This window comes from Paralichthys olivaceus, chromosome 24 (assembly GCF_024713975.1).
Source record: "Paralichthys olivaceus isolate ysfri-2021 chromosome 24, ASM2471397v2, whole genome shotgun sequence".
Classification (NCBI taxonomy): domain Eukaryota; kingdom Metazoa; phylum Chordata; class Actinopteri; order Pleuronectiformes; family Paralichthyidae; genus Paralichthys; species Paralichthys olivaceus.
This window is the reverse complement of record NC_091116.1, coordinates 8,623,181-8,644,574: the sequence shown is the minus strand read 5'-3', so window position 1 is coordinate 8,644,574 and position 21,394 is coordinate 8,623,181. Positions and strand designations below refer to the sequence as shown.

Below are 21,394 nucleotides of genomic sequence, written 5' to 3'. Positions count from 1 at the left end.
CGCAAATTTGTTCCCATAGCGAAATGTTTACTTGCACATTTCACAGCCAGTAGCAGCAGAAAAGCCAAATGTTGACTCCAGTCTTCCAAAGAGCAGATTAGGAGTAAATGCAGCCATTCACATCATGACGGATGTGATAATCAACACCAGGCTGTTCAGTAATCTTGCGTCAACGCCTGTGCTGTTTCAGGCCTGAAAGGCAAAGAGAAATATATACACATACCAACCACACAAACTGATTTCTATCACTTCTTTGGTCATTTCCTCCCAATGAGGTGGAAACAGAAGGCAAACTGGATTTTAGGAGGGTGCCCAAAAGCTGTTAGCACGTGTTGCACACAGCTAGAAGGGGCATGATTTTTCCCTCGTGTTTGTATTTTTTCACGACTAAATTTCTGGATTTGATGAAGGACTTTAATTTCCTGTTGATAAAATCCAGTGCTCACCTCCTGACCATCTTTGTCCTGCCGGTCGTGGGCGTGAGCGGCCACAGTAGACAGAAAGTTCAGCAGGCGATGGAATGTGTCACTGTTGCATGCTGGGAGCAAGTAGACCAGTAGCTGAGCGACATTCTGCTGCTCATCTGGGTCCAACACTGCAACACAGATGAGGATGAGATGGAGGAGGAGATAAAAGAAGAGAAGAGGAAAAGAATGAAGGTGAAGCTTACACGTGGTGTTGATAAAGGCTGTGTAGAGCTCCTTGGTGAGGAGAGGGTCGGGCATGTCCCTGAGGAACTCCTTCAGTAGAGCAGCCACGTCGTGAACGCTGTGCTCCTCCTCAAGCTGGACGTCAACACCACGGTCAAACTCCTCCCGCAGCTGGAGAGACAAAAGCCCAAGAGAGTACAAAGGAGAAAGAGAGGAAGAAGAGGGATTTAGAAATATCCTAACATAACAATGGACACTGTATTGTCGGGAGTGCACACACCCACACACACACTCACTTCCTGCTGGCCCTCCAGAATCAGAATCAGAATCAGAAAAGCTTTTATTGCCAAGTAAGTTTGCACATACATGGAATTTGTTTGATGTTGTTGGTGCATGTCAGACATCTCTAAATATAACAAGATAAAATAAAATCCAGTATTAAAATTTAACAATATAAATATATACACAGTATGTTTTTTGAAGGTAAAAAATGAGAAATAAGAAGAGCAGTACAGCTGAGTAATTATAGTGTTCACAGTATGCAGAGTATTTCCAATATTAGTATATAGCTGAGTGTTAATGTAACGCATAGAGTTGTGAATGCAGTGTCCAAGTGACCTACTAAACTCACAAGTTCCAACTCGTTTGACCAGTAAGGATCTTAATCTCTGTAATCTGACTTTTGGATGACTTCTAGTAAGTCTATTGTCAGACATGATGACAGATACACAGGGGTCACCCGGGTTCAGCATAAACCAGTTTTTACCCTGGCTGGCAAGTGCATAAATGTTGTCATTGGATTGTATTCAAGTCAACCAGCAGAGAATGCAATATGGATGTTTGCACATGTGGCACATAATGTCCAGATGTGGGAATATGCACTGTTTCGTTTAATGAGAATTAAAGAATTATACACAGAGGTAGAGTCTCAGCACAGCGAAAACAAATTCTAAATAGTGGAAAGCAGAAGTTGATAGTAAAGAAGTCATTTTGTCTTTTGGGAATTTTCCATTTGCTCAACGTTGCTATGCATGTTCCGATACAGTGAGAACACCATTGTATTTTATAAACAGAATACAGATCAGTTTTTTGAAAAACTAAGAAACTTCACAGTGACCAAACAGAACCAGAAAAAACTAACAGAACAATGCCTTTCATGAGCAGAATAACCTTTCATGGACGGTGTGGCTGCTCAGGGAATGAGAGCTGGGTGGGATTTCGATTGTAAAAATATTGGGAAAAGTGTGCTGCTACAAGACTCTCTGCAACAGGCAAGATTTACAAACATCTCCCTGATTTCATTTTACAGAATTTTTCAGACTGCGACATCAGCTGCGGTTTCTGAAACCGATGCATAACTTTTTCTCTGCTAATTTTTAATCGCAATTTTCAGAAAAGTCACACACTTTTTTCCAAATGACACGTCCTATATTACCAGAAAACCATGGACATGTAGCAGAAGGTCAAACACGTGTCCTTGTGTCTGCTGGTGAACATATAAACTCCCCTCCCTCAATCTAAGTGAGCTCCTATGGGAGATTTTGAGTGTGATCCACCATCATCAAGACCCCAAATGATGAAATAACCAAGAAAACTCACCTGTCGGACTCTTTTCTTGGAGCTGCCCACTCTAAATATCCCCACCGTCTGCAAACCTGCGAAGAAAAAAAAAATCTGTCTCTCACAGCTGTCATTGTAGTAACAGATGACGGCCAAAGGGCTGGATGCACACATGTATGAAAGCTCTGGAGGTAAAGTAGCTGCTCACCATATTTCTCGATGTGCTGACAGCAGCTGTCAACCACCCGGGGCACCTGGCGGTATATGGGATTAAGGCTCAGCCGTTTGTCCCGGTGCTTCTCCTTCTTACTCAGCGTTTCGGCCGGCAGAGAGAGCTGCAATGCTTCGAGCAGCCGCGACTGGTTGTCGTCCAGGTCAGTGATGGAGTCCACCGACATGCCTCCCTGGAAGACAATTTGTGCATTTGAGTGAATGAAACCCAGTAACCCAGCCTTTGCCATTTTAGTTCAACTTCATTATCCTCATCTCACCCTCCTGCGTGCTCGTGGTGCAGCTTCGGGGGTGTTGGGTGACGTTGACTCATTGGCCGTCTCTGATGTAGAGCTCAGTGAGGAGTTACTGCTTGATAACTCTTTATTGGATGGCCGCTTGGTGGCAAACTGCAGGACGCATGATCCAAGAGTTATATTTGGCTTTTCATGATAATTTCCCTTATTCTATACGTTACAAGATAATAATATTTGTCCCTAAAACTAGAAGACAAGCATGCCGATGAATTTGCAGATAAATTACAGACCTGTAAAATGGATGAGACAAGGTCGGAGGAGTCCTTGTGCTCCTCGCGCTGTGGAGGGTCCTGACGATAACCATCCTGGCGCTGCCGGTGTGTTCTGTCATTGGCGATGACCTGCGAGAGCGGTATGCTGAAGGCCTGGGGTATGCATTCTGTAAAACAGGGAAGAGACGATGAGGAAAGCTGGTGTGAAGTAGATGAGGCAGGAAAAGAAGGGATGAGAAAGTCAAATAAAACTTTATTTTACTTGAAATCTAACCAACCAAAGCACAGACGTAGCTGTGAGAAGAGGAGAACTAAAAGAAAATTAAACCTCTATAAGAAGCATCCAAAAATAGAAAGGTGACCTTGAAACAACAACATCAAACACATCTCCAGTTCTGCACTTCATTACTTCTGTTTGAGCTGCATTTTACATGTGATTAAAGCGTCACAACACATGTTTACTGCGTCACTTAAAACTCTTTTAGTGCTACTACAGTGCTACAGCTTTTTTCCAAAATGAGACATCACACAGAGACAGATGGAAAATAATTCTGGCTTCGACAAACCACTAATTCTAGAGCCTTTGACCGAAATAACTCAACTTTGATGAGTCTTACCAGAAAGCAAAGTCATGTTCTCCGCGTAGGCCATTTTTAGTAACACAGATGCTAATAACAGACAGTTTATGTATCAACGAAGTGGAGCAAAAACGTGTTCCTGATGCAAGTCTGCAAATCTGTGCTGAAACACAAGACACAATAGATACATATTCTCTTTTACAGAATCTCAGCTGAAGAAAATTAGCCCAGCTTCTGTGTGTGTGTGTGGAGGCAACTTGTAACAAGCGCAGAGAGAAAAAGCAAAATGCATTCCACAACCACAAGTGGAGGGCTGTGGTTCATGAGCAACATGACCACTAACACTGTGACACAACACATTTGCTCTGCAGCCACACAGCGTTCACAAGGCTTATGCAACCCGCGCACACACACACACAATCTGGATTGCATACCGTACAGGGCTTTGCCAACATCATGCACCGCATCATCTGCGCATCTGCAGCCAGACCGCATTTATCGACCCATGTCAGATTGTCATAAATCTTTTTTTTTTTAAACAATCTAGCTTTTCAGCGCTCTTCTTTTCTCTTCTCTACCTTTTTACATTCATGTAGATGGGGATGAGCTGGTATCTCAGGGTTTCGGGACAGTTAGAAATAACATGAACATGTGCACAGATGGGTGCGGTTGACCTCACAAGACAGAGCAGCCAAACAAGAGCAATTAGTAAATCGTTGCTTCGACTGACAACTTGATCGATAGTATCCGAGGTACCGTCAGCCACCGGCGCTCCCAGATGACGACACATGCATCTCAAGTTACTACAGGCAGTATTTTCATTTCTCTCTCCATTTGTGTTATGCAGAGAAGAGGCTTAGCCGGCCTCTGAGGGAAAGGCAGCGCTGGTATTCAGGGAGAAAATTAAACTTAGAATCCATTTTGGCAGTTTAGACCACATGGTGCGTCTGAGCCATCTGGGCTGTGGAGGGGAAAACCCACCTACACTCTCTTTAAACATTTTCTGACTTAGATTTTACATAACTTATACAAAGAACGTGTCCTCAAATGGACTTTTTCCGTCAATATATTGAGAGTTGTTCCAGCTGTCACGAGCAATAAGTGGTTTTAAGTGGCCTAAGCAGGCTCATTACTTTCAGACCACACAGCTGAGACATAGCATTGTATTTTGATAGAAAACTCAGAGCTTGACGTGCTTATACTCGCTTACTGGGCACAGATGGTTTCAGACAGTATGGATTTCTTACTGGACGCAGTGGGATCTTTTTTTATGACCACAAAGATGCATATTGAATATCAATGTTTATTTTATGTGAATTTATTTCTATAGCTTGTTAAGATGGGGGCAGCAATTTTCAATTTATCTATTTTATCTGTTTAGCTTAGATCAGTTCAATTATTTCTATCCACAGAATGAATACTTACATTAAATGCACATGTACTCTAATAAATTCTAAAAAGAGTTGTCCACTAATTCAGTTTGCCATTTCCATGAAGTTTGGAAACTCCAGTGAGTCAGATTACGAAAAGGAAAACTTAGATAATCACTGGCTCCTATATTTCCCATGGTGCACTCTTCTCTCGATGGTGCAGCTGGTGTCTGTAGACCTTCTACACCTGTGGCAGCAGGTGACTACTTACTGTATGTGAAATACAAATAATAATAACAATTATAATGATCATAAAATGCTTCTTGTATTTCAATGGAGTGGCAATGGAGGATACCAGCTATGCAATAGTCTGCACTATTTTTAGCATGGCAGGCTATCAAAAACGAGTGTGTGTTTTTTGTAAACACAACCTGGGATCTGCACCAACACTCTCACAAATCTGACAAGAGAGGCTCATTTTATTTTATCTTCTGCCCCTCTTTCCATCTGGGCTCCTCTGACTAAGATCCTTTTCGCTTTGTGCCAAATATGCTTCCCTTAGTACAGCGAAGCGGCTGCTTCTCGAAGCCCAGTCCCATACAAGGAGTCCAACCACTTAAGCTAAATATAAACTGTCGAGGCTCAATAAACAAAAACTGTTTTTATAACCTTGCCGTTCACCTGCCTGTGGGGCGGAGACCACGGAGTGGCCCTGGGACTCGCCAGCAGGACGGCAAAATATTCACAACATAGAGGAGCGATGCATAGGGAGAGAGAAAATCCCTGTGAGCAGCAACATGTCAGCGTGCATGCTCCAGGAACTTACTGTACCTTTGTCTTTACTCTTCTCTTTCGCTAGAGAGTCCAATTTCCTCCTCAGCGACTTTTTCCTCTTCTGTCCATCTGTGGCCGGAAAGAAAACAAGAAAGTAAATCATCTGACACAAATGGTCTCCGTTATCTTATCTGGCTAATATCGCTCCCTCATAATAAGCTTACATCAAGAATGCAGACATGAATTTATCACAGGAGGAGGAAGCTGTCTATGAACGAGAATCTGTTCAACTTAAATGTCAGACAGGGTAACCTCCAGTAATATTTAGCAAAAAAAAAAAAAAAGCACTCATATACTTTGAAATATCACACATGGATATGCATAGAGTTTCTTGGTGAGGTTTTCCCTCAAAAAATAAACCCCAACATCTCAGTTTCTCCCTGATTAAATAAATACAAAATGTAAAGAAAAATAATAAGAGAAAGGAGAGACAAGCTGCCAAAACATTTCAATTCCTCCACAATATACAGAGCTTATAGTGCAATGCTGAGGTACTGATCTTGGTTTGAAGGGTTATTACAGTCTTGTTCTTTCATATTACACGTACCTGCAATTCCTGTTTCTGGCTACAATTGCCAGAAACAGGAATTGCAAACAATCATATCAGTTCTATAGCATGCTTTACATCCAGGGTTTGGACTTGAGTTTTCTGAAAGGAGGAAAACGACGTTGTCAACTGTCAACATGATGAATGAGCCCCGAATTCGCTGATTAATGATCAGGAAACTCTGTAATCTGTGGCACACACAACTTTGAAGCCTTAGAATCCTCTTATCGCCAGGATGTCAGTACGTGGCGACCTCAGCAACTTTTAACGCTATTGTTCGGTCACTCTGTCTGTGTTCTGGCATCCATGACCAACTCTATTACGAATCAGATGGTTTTGGAGTCTTTGTCTTGACCTTCTGCTTTTAGCATCTTCAGTTTGAATCCCAGATGTTCTCTGTATCAAAAGAATGACTTGTGCGCTCAGGAAATTTTATCCAACTCCCACATTGCGCTCGATGGTGGCGTTAGCCTCTGACGTGGTGAAGCCGGTTCAGTTACCACATGTCAGACCATCTCTGACAAATCTGAACAAGTTGTTCTTTGTCAATTTATTTATTGCCACTGTGGTGATACATGAGAAACTTGTCCTCTTTAGCCTCTGAGCTGCAGAAAAAGAAAAACCCTCAGAGTCAAGTGAAACGGACAAGAAGTTAAATGTTAGGGTGTACGAGAGGGGAACAAATAGGAGGGAAATCTGTGAGGAGAGGGTGTGAGGTAGAAGGAGAGAGAAAGCAGATGTTGTGATGGAGAGCAATGGCAGTGAGAGAGAGAGAGAGAGAGAGAGGAGGGAGATAGGAAATGGTTTGGATTTTTGACAGATGGCTCCCAAAGCCATACGGAAATCCCCAAAACCTCCCCAGTTCAACTTCCAACCATTTTTGAGACTGCCTGATGAACCTTTTTTTTACTCTTCAGTCCCATCATAGCCTTGTCCCCTCCCTCTGTCCTTCACCATGTTATATTCATCTTTAATCAGATTTTTGGGTAGTGTGGCTGAAAAAAGACACGTGCGCATTCAAACTCTTACACACAAGTTGAAAAACACCCCTTGTTAGCGCACGGCGGCCGTCAGGGGCTCTGGAATTCATAAGCAACACGGACAAGTACATATTAAATCATGGCAGGGAGAGGTTTAACCTTCAGCTGGAATGCAAGGCCCTGGATAATCCACTTGCTGCACTATACTGCTGCTATGGCAGCCACTCCACTCCTATACAGTGCACTGAAATACTGTGCATCTGTGTTAGCACTGGTCCAAAAACAAGACAATCTTCTGAGTTCTAACTACACAGGGTTGTTTCAGAGTTCATCTTCTAATCGCTATGATGAACCCAGCAACCACTCTGTAACAAAGTCTGTTCAGACAGAGCTGACAGGCTGTAAACAAACCGTTTAGGCACATTATCTAAAAATGTGGCTCCCAGCCTGCAGGAGAAACCTCTTAGGGGTCCGAAAACAATTAACCAGACAGGAGAGCAGAAAACAAGATTCTTATTTTTTCTTCTTCTTATTAGACTGCACTCAGCCTCAACTGTAGCGGAAAGGGAGTCTCATGTTATTATGATCAAACAGGAAGCGCCCGATCCCAATGTAACGTATTGTTTACATATGAAGTCGTGTACTCAAAATGTCCCCAAACATAGATCATACAGGACTCTCCTCAAATGATAGGAAGACGTTGTCAGAGGCTCGAGTATTGGCTTTACTTTATGGGACACTTGAAAGTATCTGCACAAGCTTACACAGCAAACCTGGGTTGGGAGGGAGGAGTGTTTGCGACACAGAACAGTTCCGGAGTCAGTAACAGATGCATTTTGTCACATTTACCAGTCACATAAATGTCAGGGTCTTAACAACCTGATTATCTGAGCAGTAAATTCCACACATCTGGAACTCACAACCAACAATTATGTAACACTAATAAACAGCAGTATGCGTAAACAACCAAAAGCACACACCTTTTGGCATGGTGATCTGACATCCCAGGTCATAGTCCTGGTGTAAACGGGTGTACGCCACTTCCTGCAGCCTTGCCCTCTCCAGCTCTGACAAGCTCTGGATGGAAACCGGTGTCAGGCGCACGCTCCGTCCTGACAGGCTGCTCCAGGTGAAATCACCCTGTCATAGACAAGAGAGAACACAAAGAATAGAAGAACAGTTTTTAGTTTGTTTCAGGCGCTAGGCCTTCCACTGCTGTTTTTCACTGTGGGAATGATCGTTAATGGACAATTACAACTATAACATTCAAATATGTTTACCTGTGAATAGTTTGTCGCTTACATTTTTTTATTTACAAATTTAGCAATTATAAGATTAAGATCTTTTGCTAAGTCACTGTCACAAAACACATAAAACTTAAGCCTCACTTCCTCTTTGAAATAATGTCAGAACCCCAGGTAAATTAAATTTTCCGACAAGATAAAATAAAATATGGAAACTGTATCATATAAACCAAACTAAGATAAAAATGAAAGATAAACAGAGAGACAGCATGTATGCTTCTGAGGAGCAAGTGAGGACAATTTCCAGCACTGAAGCCGTCCACTGATGGATTTTCAATCTGCCCTCTGCTCACATAAACTTGCATAAAGAATGCATTGCATATGTGGAGAAGGAGCTGTGGTTAGTCCAGAGCCAGGGCATATAGAAAACAGTCATCGTGCCCAATTCTCTGCAGCAGAAAGACTTTTCTTTTCAGCTTTGACTTAATGTGCGATTGAACCGAAGTGAATGGTAATGAATTTGCTGGAAACCCGGCGAGTGCTTTGGCTTTGATGAACGTTTTGAGTCATCTGAATCTCTGGTCATGCATTCCTCTGTGTCTACTGAGAGGAGAGGTCAGGGAGAGGTAGAGGTTAAGAAAGATGGAGGGAAAAAAGAAAGAGAGGAGACACAGCTCTAATTTATCTGATGCTTTATCCAGACAGAGGGCTTACGGGCGGACTCTAACGTGTCTGTGTTTACAAGCATCACGATTCCCTTCAGAGATTTTTACGCCTCAAATCTTCTAAAATCAGTATTCTCAGACATTGCTTTTCGTAATGAGACCTGTATTAACCATATTCTGAGGTCATAACTTGTTATTTGACCTCACTCAGTGCACTGGAGCAACAGAGTCATCATTGAGCCATGGGAGCAAAACAAGGTGGACACTGGCAGCCTGGAGAGCCACCTCAGTGTGTGTGCACGTGTGTATGAATGAGCCTCTAACAGAAGGCAGTGAAAAACAAGTTGCACGTTGCGCCCTTTCACAGAGAAATTTATTCAGGACAGCTGTGTGTGTTTGTGTGTGTGTGTGTGCACATGCATGCGTGTGCCATTCCTTATCGCTGGTGGAGGAAACCCTTTTACCACCTGCTTGACCTCACACACAGCTTGAGGGGCACACCCGCTTGTACACGCCTGCACACACACACACGGCAAAAGAAAAGACAAACAGTTGGAAAAGTTAAATAAGAGGCCTCTTCTCGGTCGAGCTGGTTCTGCCCAGCAGGATCTCTGAAGGGGATGGGTGAGCTTCAGTTCTTAAGTGTCAACCTATCAAACCGGTGGAATGCTGACAGAAGAGTGAAGGGGGCAGACTAAATCCTGGTATCACTGCTGGACTCTGGGACCTGCAGGGGCGCCCATTCAGATTTACAAACCCGAGGCGTTCTATTGAATTGACAGAAAAACGTTTTTTATTCCCCTTATTTGTGTTAATCACAGATAGAATCCTTAAACTGTTTAATTTAAAACAATATAATTTGTAGTAGTAGTAGTTCTCCAGGTTCTGCCTTGCCTCTCCGGGTAATAGCTCTGGGCACTGTTAAAGGGAAGATTCAAACCTAATGCAGAGTGTGTGGAAAGTTAAGCCTCTTTCCCACATAAAAGCTCAACTTAGTGTCACAAAAACACTGATTTATGATTAATTCTGGCCTTCAAGAGTCATCGGCCACAGCCTGGCCTTAGCAGCAGACACAAGCACTGATCGCTATGAAGGAACAAGGTCATGGTTAAATTTTAACTCCCGGCCTCCACACTTAGAAACTCTCGCTCACGCTCTATAAGATCCCGTTCGGACCTGGTATTAAAATGTATCCTGTGTGTGAATGCACCCAAACCACGCCAAGGCCACATTCTTTCAGCTGTTGTAAACACAAAAGCATCCTGGACCCTGCACTCAGCTGACGTCCTCTACGGAAAATGTGCCACAGTATTAACATTGACCACCACATCATGATTTTTCTTTCCTTCTCTTCCTCTCTCTACATATCATGATGCTTATTTGCATGGAGAGCAGGAGAGTGAGATGTTGCAGGGTGCATTTTAATTCAGGGTGTGAACTGATGTATTTGGAGCCGTCCACAAATCTCTCTGGGGACAGATGTTAATACCCGGGCCTAACACTCATCACATCAACAGCTAATGTGTGTCACCTACTATTAGAGGCCTGTGTAAATTTCAACGTGTTTGGCTGTATCGGTGGAGGTAGATGATATGATCATAACCAACCTACTCCAAAAACCACAGGGTTAATGGAGGGCTAGAAGGCTAATCCCACAAATATCAAGCTACAGTGCATCTCAGTCCTCAGCGTGACGTGAGCGCTCAGTGAGCTGTAACGCTGTTTGAATAGCCGGTATGGAGACAAATCCACAGAGCAGCTACTGTCAAATTCCTTTAACCCCTCATGTTTTGTCTCCAGTGAGGTTGGTTGCTAAGCCTTTACATAACCGCCGTCATCCATTTTCTGTATTTAATATCTCACACACGAAGATGTTGGCTGGAATGGCTGCACAGATCTTATCAGGTCAAAAATCGGTATAAATCACGCATGAATTGCCAGAAAGAGTTTAAGTAAGTGAGACACACTCTTCTGTTGAGCCTGGGATTCAGTACTTGTCGTATTGTTGCTGCTTTGTGTTCCCATCGAACAGATGTTACCCTGGAAAGATTAATGACTCTGCTGACTGGACTGGCACCATGCAGTTAGATGACTAATGCCATTTGAGCTTACGGTGCACTGCAGCATGTGGTTGCTGTGCTATTTCAGACAAAAGTGACAAATGGCATAAAAGCTATGGGCAGCAGAAGATGCCAGTTTCCGTGGCAACACATACACAGAAAAGAAAAGGGCCAGGAAGTGAGAGAAATATTACTATGGTAACGCACCTGAAAGACGCACACACGGAGGCAGTGGGACACTTGTTGGTTTGATGCACAGCATAAATCAATCAAGCTGAATACCGCTTGAGTTTTACGTCGAGCACTAACACCACCACTCGATACTGCATATGCGACAACAGTGTGATCATTACTTATCCCGGAGCGCATCGACAAAAAACGTTTTGGCCCCCGTCAGGCCACTCGCATGTGACCGTGCATACTGTGTGCGTGTTTATATATCGCTGATGCGGACGAGAGAGCAAGAGAAAGAAGGAAATACATGCATGCACACGCTGCATTCAAGCCGTTTGAAAATATCCTTAGCACAACCATAAATGGAGACAATGAGGCAAATCCTCTTTTCAGGAAAAGAAAAAATCTGTTAGAAAGCCTTTAATCCACTGGTTTGAGCAATGAACTGGGTGAAAATCTCGCAAGACTCAAATGAGTGTTGACCTAAAAGAAAGTGCATACGACAGAGGCCAAGGCTGGAGGCAGCGGATTGAGCTTTTTCTGCATGTGTTTCAAATCTTAAACCCTCCAATATTTTCAATTTATAACTCTTTTTATGTATGTTTTATTTCCTTAATAAGATGTGCGCTTCACCACAATCCATCCAGCATGTAACGTCTATTCATTTCTAGTATGACCGCATCAATACAAGAATGAAATGTTATGTAATGGCAATACAGATCTGCCAATGGGGGGAAAACACGCAGCCACTCAGTGGAATCAATGCTCACACACACACACATCTGGTAAGGACAAAACCAGGCTGGTCGGCTTTGTGTTAGTGACTTTCCAGGAAGAGATCACTTATGGTGAACACAGATACTAAAGGACTACTTTGAAATTCTTCACGTCATTCTCGTGTGATGCATCTGGCTTTGAACGACCCTTAAGCCGAGTTTCTGTGCCACCACACTACACCAGAGGAATGCACACATGTATTTTTCAACACTTCTTTTTTTTTTCTTCTCCTTCCTCATTTTGCAGGTTGGCGTCACGCATGCATGTAATAGATTGCATGAGCGGACCTGGAACCTCACATCTGCTTGTAATTACGGCCCCCCGCCCCTTCATTCGTCAGCCAGAGCTGTCGGTGATGCGTGCATGTGGGTGTGTGCATGCTCGTACATGTACCTGTCACACAATAGCAGTTTAGACAGGCTAGTTCCTCTGCCTGTTTTTGTGGGTTGTCCCGGATGCTGCCTGAGGAAACGCAAACCGCCAAATTATGGCTCCTTATTATTCACGCAGTTTACATAACCAACTTTGAAAGTCATTTAGTGGCTTATCTTTGGTTGTGAGATTGGAGGTAATGGTGGCTATCGACCTGCAGAAATTGTTGCCTCCAGCTTCTCCAATGTGAAGTCATTGTAGACTTAAGAAATTTGTGTTTTAGACATTTGCAGAACAAACAAAAGCGGCTTGATTCACGCTTTATAAAGAACATCCAAATACTTGAAGCTTAAAAAAAACAACCTCATTTCCACATTAGTGTCTCAAAACCCATCTGACAACTTATTGGAGCAAAACCCATGATCTATGGGGACAAGTTTGATTCATGGGAAAATGAGTAGAACAAGCATTTAAGCCTGCTTTACAGTAAAAAGCAAGAGAGATAAAAATGCATTCGGTAAAAAAAAGTTACTTTCAGACAGTTTTGCTTTTCCCAGCAGGATTTGCCCCAAGAAAGCTGTTTACTCTTTGTTATATTGTAGTAACGATTAATTATAAAGGGAACTAAAATGCAAAACTTCAACAGTCATCACATTTCTATGATTAGAACTTCCGCCTTGTGCTTGTCTGCCTCCGCCATCCAGTCAAGCTGCAGGAAATATGGTCACATGCCCCCATTGTCTTCCTGAGTGATGGCGCGTGTTTTTTCAAGTATGATGTCAGAAGTTGACCTTTGACATTTTTGGATGTAAAAAGTCATCAATACATAATTTTATACGATTTCATCAATTTGTGTCAGAATGATCTCATTAATTCTTGTGTTTTGAGAGGTTGCCGTGACCTTTGAACACCAAAATTTGACCAAATTTGGAAAGTTTCCCAGGGAAAAGGCTCAAAATGTGTTCTGTGATGTCATAGCGACCTTTGACAGCTGACATCTGATCAGTTCGTCCTTGAGTCCAAGAGAAATCATGTTCATGAGAATTGTACAGAGGCTGCCACTCAAAATGTCACGAGAGCTCAATGTAGTTGCAGCTCCTTGCTGAATGTCTAGAATTACCTAATTCACTCTATTTGTGCTGTTGTGATACAGTTAAAACTGCAGTTTTTCATTTTCATTATAGTATTATTTTAAATACATCTTTCCTGCTGCATATTCAGCCTTTGCATTTAATGAGAACTCCCTGGCTCGGCTACTAAGAGTGAGCAACTTGGAGTGTGCGCTCCAAATATTCCCCCAAATCATTGGCAGGCACATCTAAAGAGTCGGGCGAACTTCAAACATTTTAAAGACAGATTAATATGAAGGGCCTGCAGCAATAATGAGGTCCGACCTTGTGAAACTTGCATAATGGTTATGTAATCTGCGAAAGCGAAGAAAATTAGGTATTGTATCAACACAGTTGATAGTAGAAGTTGTGTGTGTGTGTGGTGCTGGTTCAAAGCTCCGTGAATGGCAGGGTGACCAGAGATTACATCTAAAAATCTGTCAGGGTGGTTCTCCTTCAGCTTTGAAGATTGGATTTCTGACATTATACTCCTGCTGCAACACTTTATGCATAACATTACATTTAAACTGTGCATGTATTCATGCTGGAAAAACTTGAGACATTTGACGCCTGTACACAATCTCCTAATCTTTCACCCATTACCTTGCCACTATTTTTGTCTGCTAGAGGTCGTCACAACTTTGCAACTGTATCCAAAACATTTAATTTCAACCTCTGTGGCCTTTTGTTGGACCTTTCCCTTCAAACCACAATTTGAATTTCCTTTAATGATCAGGCTCCCACTTCATATAATGAACGACGCACACCTCTGTGAGGAGTGTCTTAAATCATACTGTGCATAAGTGTGCACTGTAGACAGGGAGTGATGTGTTTCTATTCAACGATGATGTAATACAAAGATATGCAGACTATGGTGTTTACAGTGAGGTTGTGTATCGAGGGATATCAGGGCGAGGTGGAGTGCAGCTGTGTGTAACATGCTAGGAATTGGTCCTCATCCCTACTTTGCTTTTCAAATGTGCTTGAGTGGAGCCAGGAGGAAGGCTGTAAACAAATAATTTATTCCTCTCTGCATCCTGCTTTATAGCCATCATGCACAAGCTGGGGATTTTCAAAATCTCTTGTCTCTAAATCTAAAGGGTCACGGGGGGAGCTGGAGCCACTGTTGCATGACTATATAATGTTAATAACAGTTATTGTTAATATTGGTAAACCCAAAAATATCAGTAGCGATTTTTTTTTTTGCACAGTTGAGAAAGTTTTACCATCAAACTTTTCTCATGCACAAAATAGCAGGAAACCACTTTTCATGTTCTTCTGCCAGACTACTCTTATGAAAAGTATGTATGTATATACATGAAGGAAAGAGCATGCACTTCGTTTCATTATCGTTTTCTAATCCACAACCTTGTCCATATCTATATCAGCCTGTTTTCCTCTGCTAGTCTCTAATATTCTAAACACACAAACACACACACACACACACACAAACCGTGCCCTATCCAAGGAATGTGCGTAATCTTAATGTGTGTAACCTCGACTGTACACGAGACACTAAATTCTCTTCCTTTCACTCTCAGACAGGACCAAGCTAATGAAGCCGGTTAATCATTGCTAATCCTACACAGAGAGTAGAGCTTGTTTAGTGTGTCTGTTTGTGTGTGTCTGTGTGTGTGTGTGTTGCGATTTGGTGTTAAATAAAAAACGGCAATGAGGCATTCATTCATTCAGCAATCATTTTCCTGCATGCATGCACGTCTGTGTCTGTCTGTGTGTGTTTATGTGAGCTACACCAGGCCTTGATGAGTGTCGTTTTTAATCAAGGCTACAACAAAACAAGTATTTTGTTTAATCTGCAGCATTTATATTTTACTGTTCAATTAATTATTTCGAAAAAGGGTATGAGTAAGCATGCAGTTATGGAATATATAATGGAATTGTGCAACTCCATTAGCTTATATTGAAGTTCAATACATAGAATGTACAGCATTTAGTGTGTCTGTTTGGGTATGCACGCAATTTATCTGTCGATCACTCCAAACGGTTGTGTAAGTAAGTAGCCCCTTGAGAATTACATTCCCATCGAACCCCGTGAGAACAGGATAACACACATACAGTAACCACTCCCAGAGAAATAATGTGCCACTCCATCAATCCTGGAATGTTCTAAAAGAAAAGATAGATTCAGAGATTAAAACTGGCATCTGTGCCAAAAAGCAGAGACGCGTCGGGACTCAGATGTAAAGCTGGAATTTGGCTCTTGCTCCACAGATTCCTCTTATTCTCCACAACTCCTTTATCACATACACATACAAATAGGCTTCCAAACACTTGTTGACAATGAAAAATCGAAATGGAAATACGCTGAACTGTGACATAACAGCGATACCAGACAACTTTGTCCCATTATTTCCTGATGCCCAGACAGACACATGACAGCGATTTTTTATTTTTAAGTAAAGACAAGTTTTTTCAACAAATCCAAATAACCACTAGATCTATATCGATATCATCCCAAGGCGCAGAACAAATCTGATCATTTTTTGCATTTTATTCCTAATTCCAAGAAGCTAGTGCCATTAATCTGTCTTTTTTTTACTGTCGTCTTCCTAGCACTTTGTTTTCCCTCCCTCGTCAAGACTCATTTTTCTCTCCTTGTTGAATTTCACGACAAACTTGATTTCACACAGTCTCGACGTAGACGGGTGGTTAGACTGCGTAAGTAGAATTTCCCCGCTTAGAGGGTCCATGCAAATAGACTTTACATGGAGGATGTGTTGGTATTTTTTCAGGAAGTGTGGTGAAGAGTGGGGTTTGAGATAAGTCTGACATCCGAGTGAAGCATTTTCAGAAGAGCGCTCTTGTCCAACATTTCGTCTAAACTCTTACGTCTCCAAACACCTTCCATTATAACATATCAGCGTGTGAGTGCGCTGACTTAACACCTCGCTCTTAATTGTTATGGTAAGCGTGCGCAAGATTATGTATTGATCCTATTAGGGAGTAGTTCGTTTATTTAAGAACATGAGCTGACAAAAGTACAGCACATTCCCTTAGTTCTCCCTCTCTCTGTTTCCGCCACCGTACCCATTTAACACAGCGGGATCAGAGCAAAGTCTCCTTAAGATGCTTTATTTTCCACATGGGTGCCAACCCCCCCCTCCAGTTAATCCTGTGAGGTAGTTAAAGAGCAGGGATTATAACATGCTGGTCTCCTCCTCACAATCTGGATGATGTTGATGATGAAGATGACAGAGCCGTGGTCACTTTATGAGACACATGGAAGCAGGTTTTACAAACGGCTTAAATGCGTTGTGTGCCCACATGTCACACATATGTTCACACGAGCAGGCTCCACATGGAAAAAGGGGAAAAACATGTGCAACACAGAATGTGCAGAGGACGTCTTGGCAGCTGCTTGGAAATTGTGCGAATGTAGAAGCCGTGAAATACGAAAGCATGAAAATAGTTCTCTCTCTTTTGAGTTTGACACCATGTCCGTCTCCTTGTTCTTTTTTCAGTACGTGTTTTCGATCACACGTAACAACATGACCAATGCTTCATTTTCAATGGACAACTGAAAGGCCCCCTTTCTTTCCATACCTGGGACTCTTCCTGCAGGAGGAGGTGGCGTCTGGGCTGACCTCCGATGGAGGAGCCATCCATGACTGGACTGGAATGTATGACTGGGGCTGAGACAGGGCAGATTTTTAGTCCCCCGGGGGCGACTGGGGGTTGAAACAGTGGCGAGCATTTACCTCTACACTCAACTTTTACCGCTGGGTCATCTCTTTGTCCATATGTCCATGCACTAACTTGAAAAGAATTGGTAATTTGGCATAAATATATATATATATAAAAACATCTGGTTGGGGTTGAACACAAAAAACAGAATGCCTGTCAGGTTCGGGTCGTTCTCAGCTAATGTTCCCTCTGGCTCTGCCGGATTCAGACAGAAAATTGCAGCCCAAGCTGCACTGTGTTCTCAGTAGAAATGTTAAAACAATTTGTTTCTTCTATTCAATTAAATTGGACTATAAATGGATGAAATTAAAGTTCACCTATAAGAATGTGATGTAACTATCAGGAAACAATGAACTGCTGCATATAACAGAAAGCACTTCAAAAGCAATTAAATCAAAGTTTAAAACCATCCGCCTTGTTTCAGTCCAGGAAGCTTTAGCCAAGTGTAACTTCCTGTAGACCAACGACACACCCGCCACTGCCCAGCGGTGCTTTGTTCTCTCCGGACAGTGGATGTGACAGTGTGTCTGTGTGTATGTGCACGCTGTGTGCACGTGTCACACAGGTCACAGCTGGGTCAGCTGGTCTATTATTTATTTCCCAGCGGAAAGGGAACGAATACAATGCTCCGGTGGCTCTGCCCTGCCCGAGTAACCAACCTTCAACTGACTGAAACGTGTGTGCGTATGACCATGTACCATTAAAGAGCGCTGTAAAGTGTTAACAATGATGACGAGGTGTAGAAGTCTTTAAACAGATGCTGATAAGTGCTAATGGGGTGTTTAATGAACACGATAAACAACTTATCACCTCCCCACCGGTGCTGCTCCCCGTGAGTCATCAAAACACAACCAAACTCTGTGTCTGGATCTGATTAGTGTAGCTCTGATTGGTGCCGAGCGTCAGGGGAGCTTCACTTAGGGGACCTTCACTTCGGAGCAAAGATCTGTCAGACTACCCTTGAGTGGACAGAGAAATAAAATTAACCCTCCCTCATTTCTGTCCTGAAGCAATCGTTCCAACACTTCCTTGTTGAAGTATAAATGAGCGAGTTATCACTTCTATCACTGACGTTTTTTAATCTGAACCGTAATGAAGGATTTCAGAGAAATTGGGTGAAGATCAGGTTTAGATGCAGGAAAATCTCTTTAAACAACCATTTTTTAACCTTGCACGGCAACTTTGTTGCAAATATCTCTGCTGCACTGACTTCAATAAAAGACGAGCCGCAGAGTGGATTTTCTCCACTGATTTAAATAAGAACTGATGTGCTGTGCTTATAAAAACAGATTTTTTCAACAGTATAACTAAAAAGTGTGACTTTGGACACTTGCAAGTTGCAGACGCCAACTCTCAGTCAACACATTGTTTGCGTTAAAACAGAAAACGTGTTTACAAAGGATACGGATGGTTTTGTTGAGCTGTTCTCTCTTCCACCCTTTTTTGGAAACAAATACTGCCTAAAACAATCACTGCAACCATTTAGATAAAACTAGAAAAACGCTTTATTCCAAATAAAAATAACCTTTCTTCTCACACAAGACATGGCTGTAATAAAAGGAGATGCAAACTTTTCCTCATGCTGCCTAACTTTGACCCTCCAACTAAATCCATCAAAGACCGAGGAAGATTAAAGTGAAACCAAAAACCTTTCTCTACCTTTAAGGGTTTTGTCAGTTCTGTTCTTTTCCTGAGCACCCACAAGATAATTTAGTGCTTCTCTAAAATAACACCATACTTCCTTCAGGGAGAGAAACAATGTGGCTGTGTTTTCACCCACATTTCATAGTAAACTTGAGTATTTTAAGGAAGAATTCATGAATTATCTGACATCGCTATTCCAATATGTTAAGATAACATTTTATCATATGAGAGTGACGCAGGTGAGTGGACCATGATGGAATAGGCGCACGTGTGTGCGTGTGTGTTTCCTCGCACCAACACATTCCAGTGGCAGCCTTGAGAGAAGCTAATCCAGTTTTAGTTGAAAGGTCCCTTGAACTGCAGGGTCCCACTTACCAGTCGACACATACACACAAGTGGTGAGTTAAATGCATTGGGCTCAGACATTACATCAGCTGCAAGCCCAAACAGCACATGGTATCTCCGACTTGCTATTCATGTAACCTAAATCTGTTATTCCTGGCATCGTCTGTGTTGTTCCTCGTCTGACTGGGAGTATTCCCTTCGTCAAGGTTCTCCGAGGTGTCACCACACTGGAAATTTAACTTCCGCCTTCCAGCCTGTTTCTATCTTTCTGGCCTTGATTCTGTTGGTTCATCTGTCTGTCTGAAACTCATGTGCAAAAACTTTACCATCAAGCAAACAGTTATTCTGAGATTTTCTTACTGAATGTTTATGAATTATGCACAATGGGAGAAATGCAGGTGTCGGTAAGAGTAAGCATTGGGAAACATTATTTGTTATAATGCAACTTTTGAGAGCACAAGCTTGCTCTGTGTTTGTCTATATTGTAGTCTTCACCAGCTTGATCTCCAGTGAACTATTTTTCCGTCTCGTGGATTCTTCTGTTATTCGATACCTTGACATCCACTGTGACGTCATACAGTATGTGGCTCAGAATGGTACGTTGAGCGTCCCCTCCAAAAAAAACAAAACAACACATGCACCTTGTTAGAGAAAAGCAGTCGCAGACACACTTTGCTGCATGACCTCTGACCTGCGAGGACACGCTGAGGCAGTAAAACAGATGACTTAATGCCTGATGCCACTGACACTTCTGACCTATTGACCTTTATTGTGAAACTTTCTTGGGCGTCTCTAACCCCGAATATGTGGGTATAATTACTTTGGTGTGGACAGCTTTACTGCCGCCTCAAGTCTGCATTACTGTTCTTCTTAGGAATGTTATGAGATGCAAATACACAGTTTTTTATATAAAAAGTAAGGCGTGCAAACTCTGGCTTGTTGAGAGCAACAGCTGTGTGAGGTGTTGAAAATGTAAGCGTGGCGGGACTCAGTTCACCAATGTGTGTTTCTTTGATCGGTCCTGTCTTGATTCCAATTCATTAGCCAGTTTTGGGGAGAACAGGCTGTTTTGGTTCTTTCTTGTCAGAACCTGATGTAATAATACTGCAGTTCACACAGCAACATGGTGATTGAAGGCGCACCCTCATGGCTGTTACACAAACAGCCAGGAAGCATGTCTAACCTTTTCTTGAACCTACGAACCCACGAAGCAAGAAACTCATCTGGATGAAGTCATGAAGAAAACGGGGCAGGAGCTTCAGCTGTAAATCAAACTCTGCAAAACATCTAGAGCTCATATTTTCACTCAGGCCCAGAGAAAAGACTCTGGAAGCAAATCTCCCACGGCAAACAAGCGGAGCACGTCTTGCCAGAACTTTCTTCTCTGTGTTCCCTCTACTTTGCCCCCCCCCCCCCCCCCTCCTCCTCAGCCTCCGTCCGTCTCCATAAAAAGACAAGTCTCGAGGAGGGCGGGCTTTCTCTTTTCGCTGTTGATAGTAAAAGTGCCTCTGCCTGACAGTGCAGAGGAAGAGAAACGAGGGACCGGCTGTGTTGTCATGGTGAGCCAGAGGTGACGGCTGTGGATGGCGGAGAGGCAGTTTTTCAACAGTGCGGTTTCCTTTTTCCTGCCTTGCTAGAATGTTGTTACACATGCAACACCAGAGCAAGAGGTATTTGAAGTGCCATGTTAATGAATGTGCAGGCACATGTCGAGTGTGGCAACACATGACCACATTGTAAAAGGTCAACAAGCTCGACATATATCTCAAAAAACCTCGAACCTTTTTCCCCCAAAATTGGACTGACAGGCGTTTTGTAGTGAAACCAAAGAAGAACTGTTGGAATTCATTCAGTATCTCCGAGCATTCCCAGCAACAGCACTCCTGCAAACAAAATGTCCACTCCTGCTAAGTTATCTCTCTGCTTTGGAAAACTTTTGATCAACGTAAGTAAACTCGCTGTGCTGATGACTCAGGAGCTGTATGGATAATTGATGCTATCCGCCCACACACACAACCAGATATGCATGAGCATTATAGTA

At 42.6% G+C, this 21,394-nt stretch overlaps 2 protein-coding genes across 3 annotated transcripts in view; one reads left to right on the top strand and one right to left on the bottom strand.

Annotated features, from left to right (window-relative positions):
• Positions 1-21,394, top strand: part of LOC109638905 (MSL complex subunit 3) — a 104,663-nt gene that overhangs the window by 38,285 nt on the left and 44,984 nt on the right. The window lies entirely within an intron of this gene.
• LOC109638899 (rho GTPase-activating protein 6) overlaps positions 1-21,394 on the bottom strand; it is a 58,447-nt gene that overhangs the window by 6,023 nt on the left and 31,030 nt on the right. For both annotated transcript variants that reach the window (XM_020102080.2, XM_020102081.2), the window contains exons 2-9: positions 8,239-8,398; positions 5,729-5,800; positions 2,968-3,116; positions 2,702-2,830; positions 2,419-2,614; positions 2,250-2,305; positions 671-821; positions 447-595 (exon numbers count right to left, since the gene is read on the bottom strand). In XM_020102080.2, the coding sequence (XP_019957639.1) occupies positions 447-595; positions 671-821; positions 2,250-2,305; positions 2,419-2,614; positions 2,702-2,830; positions 2,968-3,116; positions 5,729-5,800; positions 8,239-8,398 (1,062 nt within the window). The remainder of the gene's footprint in view (positions 1-446; positions 596-670; positions 822-2,249; positions 2,306-2,418; positions 2,615-2,701; positions 2,831-2,967; positions 3,117-5,728; positions 5,801-8,238; positions 8,399-21,394) is intronic.